The 10492-nt window shown below is 49.5% G+C and overlaps 2 protein-coding genes across 5 annotated transcripts in view; both read left to right on the top strand.

The window, feature by feature from the left end:
* The window catches only part of LOC141432913 (uncharacterized), a 51009-nt gene extending 41279 nt beyond the window's left edge, over positions 1–9730 (top strand). The window contains 12 exon segments of the mRNA XM_074094747.1: positions 74–193; positions 363–470; positions 652–901; positions 940–1191; positions 1228–1757; positions 1796–2048; positions 2233–2340; positions 3096–3257; positions 4719–4882; positions 5960–6093; positions 8307–8423; positions 9652–9730. Of these exon segments, the coding sequence (XP_073950848.1) occupies positions 74–193; positions 363–470; positions 652–901; positions 940–1191; positions 1228–1757; positions 1796–2048; positions 2233–2340; positions 3096–3257; positions 4719–4882; positions 5960–6093; positions 8307–8423; positions 9652–9730 (2277 nt within the window).
* Positions 1–10492, top strand: part of hth (Meis homeobox homothorax) — a 385579-nt gene that overhangs the window by 133506 nt on the left and 241581 nt on the right. The gene's annotated exons all lie outside the window — the stretch shown is intronic.

The raw sequence follows: 10492 nt of genomic DNA, 5'->3' as shown, positions 1-10492 counted from the left end.
AACACGCAAACGGACGCGCGACACCCGCCGGCCAGGTCAGTCCCAGCGGTTACACCATGAACCTCTCCAACAGTCCCCCGAGCACCGCAACGCGCGGACCAGTGCTGTATCCAGTTCGTCCAACGCGCCCCGCACCCCGCCCGTCCTAACACGCAACGCGCGCGACACCCGCCGCCCCAGGTCAGTCCCAGCGGTTACACCATGAACCTCTCCAACAGTCCCCCGAGCACCGCAACGCGCGGACCAGTGCTGTATCCAGTTCGTCCAACGCGCCCCGCACCGCCCGCCTAACACGCAAACGGACGCGCGACACCCGCCGCCCCAGGTGAGTCCCAGCTGTATACCATGAACCTCTCCAACAGTCCCCCGAGCACCGCAACGCGCGGACCAGTGCTGTATCCAGTTCGTCCAACGCGCCCCGCACCGCCCGCCCTAACACGCAAACGGACGCGCGACACCCGCCGCCCCAGGTGAGTCCCAGCTGTATACCATGAACCTCTCCAACAGTCCCCCGAGCACCGCAACGCGCGACCAGTGCTGTATCCAGTTCGTCCAACGCGCCCCGCACCGCCCGCCCTAACACGCAAACGGACGCGCGACACCCGCCGCCCCAGGTCAGTCCCAGCGGTACACCATGAACCTCTCCAACAGTCCCCCGAGCACCGCAACGCGCGGACCAGTGCTGTATCCAGTTCGTCCAACGCGCCCCGCACCGCCCGCCTAACACGCAACGGACGCGCGACACCCGCCGCCCCAGGTCAGTCCCAGCGGTTACACCATGAACCTCTCCAACAGTCCCCCGAGCACCGCAACGCGCGGACCAGTGCTGTCTCCAGTTCGTCCAACACGCCCGCACCGCCCGCCCTAACACGCAACGGACGCGCGACACCCGCCGCCCCAGGTCAGTCCCAGCTGTTACACCATGAACCTCTCCAACAGTCCCCCGAGCACCGCAACGCGCGGACCAGTGCTGTATCCAGTTCGTCCAACGCGCCCCGCACCGCCCGCCTAACACGCAAACGGACGCGCGACACCCGCCGCCCCAGGTCAGTCCCAGCGGTTACACCATGAACCTCTCCAACAGTCCCCCGAGCACGCAACGCGCGGACCAGTGCTGTATCCAGTTCGTCCAACGCGCCCCGCACCGCCCGCCCCAACACGCAGACGGACGCGCGACACCCGCCGCCCCAGGTCAGTCCAGTGTTACACCATGAACCTCTCCAACAGTCCCCGAGCACCCGCAACGCGCGGACCAGTGCTGTATCCAGTTCGTCCAACGCGCCGCGCACCGCCCTCCCACACGCAGACGGACGCGCGACACCCGCCGCCCAGGTCAGTCCCAGCTGTTACACATGAACCTTCCAACAGTCCCCCGAGCACCGCAACGCGCGGACCAGTGCTGTATCCAGTTCGTCCAACGCGCCGCGCACCGCCCGCCCAACACGCAGACGACGCGCGACACCCGCCGCCCCAGGTCAGTCCCAGCGTTACACCATGAACCTCTCCAACAGTCCCCCGAGCACCGCAACGCGCGGACCAGTGCTGTATCCAGTTCGTCCAACGCGCCGCGCACCGCCCGCCCCAACACGCAGACGGACGCGCGACACCCGCCGCCCAGGTCAGTCCCAGCGTTACACCATGAACCTCTCCAACAGTCCCCCGAGCACCGCAACGCGCGGACCAGTGCTGTATCCAGTTCGTCCAACGCGCCCGCACCGCGCCCCACGCAGACGGACGCGCGACACCCGCCGCCCCAGGTCAGTCCCAGCTGTTACACCATGAACCTCTCCAACAGTCCACCGAGCACCGCAACGCGCGGACCAGTGCTGTATCCAGTTCGTCCAACGCGCCGCGCACCGCCCGCCCCAACACGCAGACGGACGCGCGACACCCGCCGCCCCAGGTCAGTCCCAGCGATTACACCATGAACCTCTCCAACAGTCCCCGAGCACCGCAACGCGCGGACCAGTGCTGTATCCAGTTCGTCCAACGCGCCGCGCACCGCCCGCCCCAACACGCAGACGGACGCGCGACACCCGCCGCCCCAGGTCAGTCCCAGCTGTTACACCATGAACCTCTCCAACAGTCCCCCGAGCACCGCAACGCGCGGACCAGTGCTGTATCCAGTTCGTCCAACGCGCCGCGCACCGCCCGCCCCAACACGCAGACGGACGCGCGACACCCGCCGCCCCAGGTCAGTTCCAGCGATTACACCATGAACCTCTCCAACAGTCCCCCGAGCACCGCAACGCGCGGACCAGTGCTGTATCCAGTTCGTCCAACGCGCCGCGCACCGCCCGCCCCAACACGCAGACGGACGCGCGACACCCGCCGCCCCAGGTCAGTCCCAGCTGTTACACCATGAACCTCTCCAACAGTCCACCGAGCACCGCAACGCGCGGACCAGTGCTGTCTCCAGTTCGTCCAACGCGCCCCGCACCGCCCGCCCTAAAACGCAGCAGACGCGCGACACCCGCCGCCCCAGGTGAGTCCCAGATGTTACACCATGAACCTCTCCAACAGTCCCCCGAGCACCGCAACGCGCGGACCAGTGCTGTATCCAGTTCGTCCAACGCGCCGCGCACCGCCCGTCCTAACACGCAGACGGACGCGCGACACCCGCCGCCCCAGGTCAGTCCCAGCGGTTACACCATGAACCTCTCCAACAGTCCCCCGAGCACCGCAACGCGCGGACCAGTGCTGTATCCAGTTCGTCCAACGCGCCCCGCACCGCCCGCCCTAACACGCAGACGGACGCGCGACACCCGCCGCCCCAGGTCAGTCCCAGCGGTTACACCATGAACCTCTCCAACAGTCCCCCGAGCACCGCAACGCGCGGACCAGTGCTGTCTCCAGTTCGTCCAACGCGCCGCGCACCGCCCGCCCTAAAACGCAGACGGACGCGCGACACCCGCCGCCCAGGTCAGTCCCAGCTGTTACGTTTGCTAAAAAAAACACTGGCCAAGAGCGTGGCGGACACGCCCAGGATAACCCATAACTGTTACGAAAAAAAAAACAAGTACGAAACGTATCGTCTTCACAGCCCCGCAATGATTTTAAAACGCCAATCTCTAACTATATACTTTGTTTTACAGCAACAGCCTGCCCCTCCCCCCGAGCCAGTGGCGCCCCCCCAGCCGCCCGTGGCGCCCCCCTCCCCCGCAAACCGCGGCAACACTGCCTCCACATCCCCGGGATTGAGGCCTTCCCTAAGCTCAGGCCCGCTTTACCCAGAAGCTGGACTCTGCCCGCTATCGGTAAGAACAGCATCGAGTGTTCTAGAACATTCTAGAACTTTCCAGAACCTGGACAAAGTAAAACATGCCAAGGATAGAGGCCTTTAACTAATTCAGGCCCGCTGCACCCAGAAGCTGGACTCTGCCCGCTGTCGGTAAGAACTGTCTTGAGTGTTCTAGAACATTCTAGAGCTTTCCAGAGAAAAACATGCCAAGGATAGAGGCCTTTAACTAATTCAGGCCCGCTTTAACCAGGAGCTGAACTCTGCCCGCTATCGGTAACAGTCTCGAGTGTTCTAGAACATTTTAGAACTTTCCAGAGTAAAACATCCCCAGTATAGAAGCTTTCTCTAAGCTTAGGCCCGCTTTACCCAGGAGCTAGACTCTACCCGTTATCGATGAGAACAGTATCGAGTGTTCTGTAACATTCTAGAACATTCTAAAGTAAAACATTCCCGGGATAGAGGCCTTCCACAAGTTCATTCCGGCTTGACCCAGGAGCTGGACTCTGCCCGCTATCGGTAAGAATAGTCGTCGAGTGTTCTAGAACATTCTGGAACTTTCCAGAGTAAGACATCCCCGGAATAGTAGCTTTAGAGGTGGAGTCGACCCGCTTTCGGTACGAATAGTTTCGAGTCTTGTACGAACACATACACACACCCAACTATCAGCACGCTACTCTGACGCGTTTCGAACTCAAAAGAAGCAACAAGGTAAAATTCCCGTGAAAATTCTTAAAAATTACATCTTGGTTTTTCATTGATGTTGCATTAAAAACAACTATGCCAAATTTAATGACTTAGCCCAGCGGCTGTTTGGGGCTTTATCCCTATCCCGTGGGAATATCGGGATAAAAAGTAGTCTATGTGTTATTCCAGATGTCCAGCTAACTAAATCTGTAAAGCCACACATAATTTTTTTTTTACTTGGTTTTGACCACAGTCACGCCTGACGGTAAAGCTTGGGTCTCCTAGGATCAGCGGTGCCGTCATATAGCGGCCGTAATTGATACCGCTCCTCCTCCTCCTCCTAGAGTGGTAATTGACACCGCTCTCTAGGAAACCGCGCCATTTTGTTTACACAGACAACGTTCTAGTGACGTCATTCACCGCTTATGACGGACCGGTCGTTATAATGACACCGCTTGTCCTAGGAAACCAAAGCTTAAGCGAAGAAGTTCGGTTACGTGGGTGCACACTCACCGGGGTTCAGCTGAAAACCAGCGCTGCAGCTCCGGTTTCAGGGCTACGGCATATGCTGAGCTGAGTCCTTTTGGCATCACACTACAGCACAATATCTCTAATTTTCCTCTCTTCTCCTATTTATGTTTTTACTGTGTTTTTGTTGTGATGTAGTGTGTTTTTCTTGTCAATAAATGTTGTGAGTTTGAGTTTTCAAGACGGCCAGATTGTAGCTATCACGCAAGCGAAAATACTCACAAACTTTCGCGTTTATAATATAGATCTGTAACTGTTTGTCTAGGTTTACACGTGCGCAAGCTTCGTCCGCCGCTGCTCCAGCAGGCTTCCTTCGACGGCGGCGCGAGCGGCTCGCTCCGTTACAAGGTGGACGTGATGCGAGGCGTCGCCTCGCGCCACGAGGGCAATGCGCCAGACGCGCCCAAACCGCGCGCTAATAGTTTGCCGGTGAGTAGCCGGTGACAAACGGGGTGGTGGAAAGGGTGGATAGAACGATTGAACGAGTTTCTAGAAGATTCTTAGATCGCGGCTCGCTCCGTTAGAAGGTGGACGCCATGCGAGGCGCCACGAGGGCAATGCGCCGGCCGCGCCCAAACCGCGAGCTAATAGTTTGCCGGTGAGTAGCCGGTTACAAACGGGATGGTGGAAAGGGTGGATAGAACGATTGAAGAAGTTTCTAGAAGATTTTTAAGTCAGATTAGAGACGTTTAAGTAAGATTAGGTAGGATCTATTGTGCTCATTCCGCGTGTCAACAGTCTGCCGATGAGTAGCCTGCAAAAAACGGGATGGTAGAATGGGTGGACGATTGAAAAAGTTTCTAGAAGATTCTTGGGTCAGATAGTCTCCTTATATATCATATCATTTTGGTAGGATCAAGTAGGATCTACCTTGCTCCATCCGCGCACTAACGATCTGCCGGTGAGTAGCCGGTAACAAACGGGACGGTAGAAAGGGTGGACCGAACCATTGAAGAAGCACGCCAACAGTTTGCCGGTGAAAGCCGACAGCAAACGGGGTGGTAGAAATGGTGGATCGAAGAATTAAGTAACTAAAGAAGTTTTTAGAAGATTCTTAGGTCAGATTGGTCACATTTCATTCTCTCTCTCTTTTCAGCCCAGCGTAATCTGGCGCGCGGCAATGAATGGGTAAAGAGCTTTACAGACTGCAATGCAGGATAATGAATGGATTTCTTTTTCTCTGAATGGAAACACTGGCATAGATAATAGATCTCGTTTTTGGCTCGATATTCGAACTTGTGATTTTATTTTGCTTAATATACAAAATGTACACACCCAATATCATATTTTCTCAAGTTTTTCGCGATTCCCGAGGTCAAAGAAGCGAATTGCTTTAAAATTCCAGAGAAATAATGCGTTGTTTGGGAGAAACGTGTCAAAATGGTGTTGTAGAGCGCCATCCTGCTCCGTCTCGTTTTTTTGTCCTGTTCTGGCGGTTCACTTTAATATTATAGATTCCACATAAGTGTAGTCTTGTAGCGTACTAAAATCCGCTTTCTCTTCCAGAGTCTTTCATCGTCGTCATCAACGGCGGCGCCCCCGCGGCCCCGGCCCCCGGAGCCCCCCGAGGGCGCCACGGTCTCGAGCGGCTCGAGATACGCGTGCGGCGCCGTCGCCTCCGAGCCCCGCACTCAGTACAGGTGAGGCTTATCACTAGCGTCTTTACTTCTTTAGTGTCATCATCATCATCACCGTCATCATCGTCATCATCACCATCATCATTAGGACCCGGAATTTTGCGTACGGCTATTGACAGATTGTAGGGAGGGAGCACCGCTTTTTATCGATGTTATCGACGAGTCGCTAGTTTTTTTTAATTTATAAATGTTTTTATTTTATAAAACCTCAAACTTTCCGATCATACGTATTTCCAGCGGTCAATGATGAAAAAAGTTCAAAATGTCGGAAAGTTTAATCCGTTTAAATTGCTTTATTGAAATCACTGTAATTACGAATACCTTTATATATATAACTGAGAAAAGATCCCTCTGAGATCACTTAACGTCAGGTAACTTGTTTGCTAATATTATTAACTATTCCTTCAGTTCTAACCATAGCCAATATAAAGTATTTTATAATAATGTTCCAAGCTAAAATATATTTACAATTGGGCCAATCAACTATTTTACCGACACTTTGGCCGTCTCCTGCGTTACCAAAATTGTCTTCTAGCGTTACCAAAAATCGTACTTCCACAAGATATTTCACGGTTTAATAGGTTGAACTTACGTAGGATGGCATGTATTCATGTACACCATCTTATTAAATTACAGAAAACATGATTACTTACAAAAATGCAATTTTTGAAAATGTCGCGACAGATTAGTGTCGGTTAAAAAGTTTGATTGACCCAATTATGTGTTTAAAGTTACAACTTATAAACAGTTGTCGATTTCGTATTCAAAGCCCTTTTCATTGTTAATTTTAGTATCAATAGCATCGGTTAAAAACATTAAATTTAAAAAATCAAAAACTCGATGCCTTAAAACTAAAAGGAAAAATAAGTCTAGTGTCTAGAACTCTGTCAAGAAGCTCATAGGTTTCAACAGTCGGGACCCAAGTATTTCCTTATGACCCTGGGTCGCTTTCATTGCGCTGGTCACGACATTTAAAGGCAGCTCGCGTTTTTATCTGACGAATTTAGTTTATTATCCATAGCTTTTTTCTGTGGAAGTATATTCAATAAAAGTGTATCCACTAAGTGTTTTATTGTTTTCTTTTATCCATATTTTATCCCACTATTAGTCCGTGAATGATTCATTGTATTCTGTGGAATAAGGGCTTTATTTCTCAGCCCATTACAATTTATATTCCCATTAATATTTAATTGTGCATGGTTTGTGATATTCTTCTGTGGAATAGTAGATTTAAAAGTATTATAATCCATTATATTAAGAATGGGCTAATATTAGCTTTCATTGATCCATATTGTTACAATACAAAATATATTTTTTTTATTCCTTCGCCATATAGAGATATTTAACACTCTATGTCACTCCGACAGTTGTGACGAATCCAATGATACCTCAAACGTTAAAATCCGTCTAGCCGTTTAGGCTGCAGCGAGGACCAAAGAAATGGACATACATACCCACATACATACATACGCTCGAAAAACATAACCCTCCTTCGGGCAGTCGGGTAAAAAAGTATTCACAAGAACGACTCCACTGCTCTTTGTTCACCGCTTTGCCACCAAACATCCCAAACATTAATGGTCAGAACCGTTGGCTTCTTGTCACAGTCATGGCCTACCAATCCCAACAAGCTATATTTAATACAAAAAAACAGCAATAGATGGCACTACTATTAACATTTGTAAATTATAAAATGTGAATAAGCCGAATTAAGTAGAAATATTAAGATTAAAATAAAGACTAGCATATTTTATAAACACAACTTCACATCAACCTTAATTCAACTCCTTAATTTGAAGATAAGAAACACCATAAAAATAATAAATGGAGAATACGAAAGTATAGGCTACATGTGGCTACATTTCAGCTATGAGGCTTTCGTAGTGTTTTGCAATTGTGACGCTAGATGGCGAATAACCGGAATGCGCTTGCTCACATTCGTCGAAACTATTTGAGAGAAACATGCCATTCTCTTCTAATGACGTAAATAAGACAGAGACATCATGCGTATCTCTAGTCGTCTAGGCTCAGTTGGTGAGCTTGTTGGTTGTTGTCAGTGTACCGTATCCTTAGTGTCTCACTAGATGGCAATACGTATCGTGTTATTTGTGTTCTCACTGGTGCCATCTATTGGAAAATCGAAGGAAAGAAAAATAGCCAGTTGAATAGCCAGTATTAGGGTGATACCATTTGCTTGTACTAGGTGGCGTCTCTGTTATATATGTACTTTGTGTTACAGTCAAGATCCATTCGGTGGTGAGCGGCGGAGAGCCGGTGCGGAATCACGACGAAGCCTCCGTGTACTATGACGCCACTGATCACAGGGACAAAAGGTACGAGGACAAAGGAAAGAGAGAAAGAGAGAGAGGGGAGAGGTTCAGGTTCGACTTTCAGTGCAGTCGGAGTAAAGAAAGGTTCGTCACCCTAAGATCTAAGATTGTTTTTTTTGGAATCATTTTGTATTTTTTATTTCAATTACAAATTTTTACTTTTACGGTCATCCCGTAAAACCTAAATTGAAAATACAAACTGAAATATAGATGCACAGAAAAACCAGAAAAATAATACCAGCACTGGGAATTGAACCCAGGTCCTCGGTATTCCGGGTGAGCTAAGGTCCGCATTTTCCTGAAATTGTAAATATATTATTTCATGGTCTTCCTTTTATTTAAGATGCTATGTTACTTGGAAAAAAATAATCCTTTTGATTGAGCCTTTCGATCGGTGTAGTAAAATTACGGGTGTGTTTTTTTTACCATTTGGCGGGTTCGATTCCCAGTTCAGACAGGCAATTATTCAAAAATCTTAGGATGCAGTTAAAATTGTTTTTAAAATCAAAATAAAGTAGACTTTTAGTAAAAATTACCTACCTACAATATTTAAGGTACTTCCCCTCCATGTGGCATTGCCGTGGGACGCCCTGTAGATTACACTAGATTACGCAAATGCATCTACTTCGCGTGTCCGAACCCCGACCACACAAGTAGAGAGAGAGAGATATATATATAGTCGTCACAGTAGATATAAATTAAAAAAAACAAAAACCCGACTGCCTTAAAATCTCACCATCATCATCATCATCCCAGCCTATATACGTCCCACTGCTGGGCACAGGCCTCTCAGAACAAGAGGGCTTGGGCCATAGTTCCCACGCGGGCCCAGTGCGGATTGGGAACTTCACACGCACCATTGAATTTGCTTCGCAGGTTTGTGCAGGTTTCCTCACGATGTTTTCCTTCACCGCAAAGCTCGTGGTAAATTTCAAATGTAATTCCGCACATGAATTTGGAAAAACTCAGAGGTGCGAGCCGGGGCTTGAACCCACGGTCCTCTGTTTGAGAGGCGATAGGTCAAACCACTAGGCCACCACGGCTAGGTCCTTAAAATCTAAAAGGAAGAAAATAAGTCTAGTGTCTCCAGTTAAAAATTACTTACACCAAAAAAGGTAAACAATGACACCAATTTTTTTATTTGTCAGTTATTAGACATAAATAATTTCGTGGCAGAGTGGTTAGAAACAATGCAACGATATAGTCTGTTCTAATAGTATGTGTATTACAGGTCGTTGACCCGCAGCGGGGAGAAGAGCCAAAGCCCCGCCATCGAGAGAACCCGACTTGACACTATACCTGACAGGTAGGTTTTACAAGCTTTTATCTACGCACATAGCGTATACACTCTATAATGCGACGAATTGGATTCAAATTTAAATCATATATTCAGTAAATAGGCCGCAATGGGCACTTTTACACGTCACTTTTTAAACTACCGTCGCTTTCGGAAAGACCATCATTGCCAAGAAGAATGCGCCGCAAGAAACTTGATTAGTACGACACTCCCTCAGAATACCGGCGTGTAATAGTTTTGCTGTGTTTCGTACGGTGAGCGGGAGATCCGGAGGCCTAACTCCCCTCCCCCTTTTAGGTAGGCAACGCACCCGCAGTCCTGTAGGTATCCATGGGCGGCGGTGACCGATGACTTACCATCAGGTGACCCGAATGCTAGTTTGCCAGCTATTTCATTTAAAAAAACCGTTATTACACGTCATTACATTTAATTTTGTATTTTGGTCATTTCCAGTAGTGGTCATTCCAATAAGCGGTCGTTTTGAGAAGTGGTCATTTTAAGTACTGGTTGTTTCTCGTTGTGGTCCTAAAGCGCCGAAATCTCATTGATAAATTTTATGTGACAGGTAAATGTGATGCCGTCTCTGTTTGTTTTGTCCGAATAAATAGAGAAGGCATCACATTTATCTAAACTTAAAAGGACCCCGGACCTAAAGTTTGGCGCTACCTCTGTTTCCGGGTCCCGTTCAGAGTTTAGTTTAGTTTTTTAGACACTTTGTTCAGGACTTTGAATAGATTGTGATAGCTAGTTTATGCAAGATATGCGTGTTCATGCA

This window comes from Choristoneura fumiferana, chromosome 11, assembly GCF_025370935.1.
Source record: "Choristoneura fumiferana chromosome 11, NRCan_CFum_1, whole genome shotgun sequence".
Lineage (NCBI taxonomy): Eukaryota > Metazoa > Arthropoda > Insecta > Lepidoptera > Tortricidae > Choristoneura > Choristoneura fumiferana.
The sequence above is the reverse complement of the archived record's forward strand: the minus strand, read 5'-3'. Positions and strand labels throughout refer to the sequence as shown.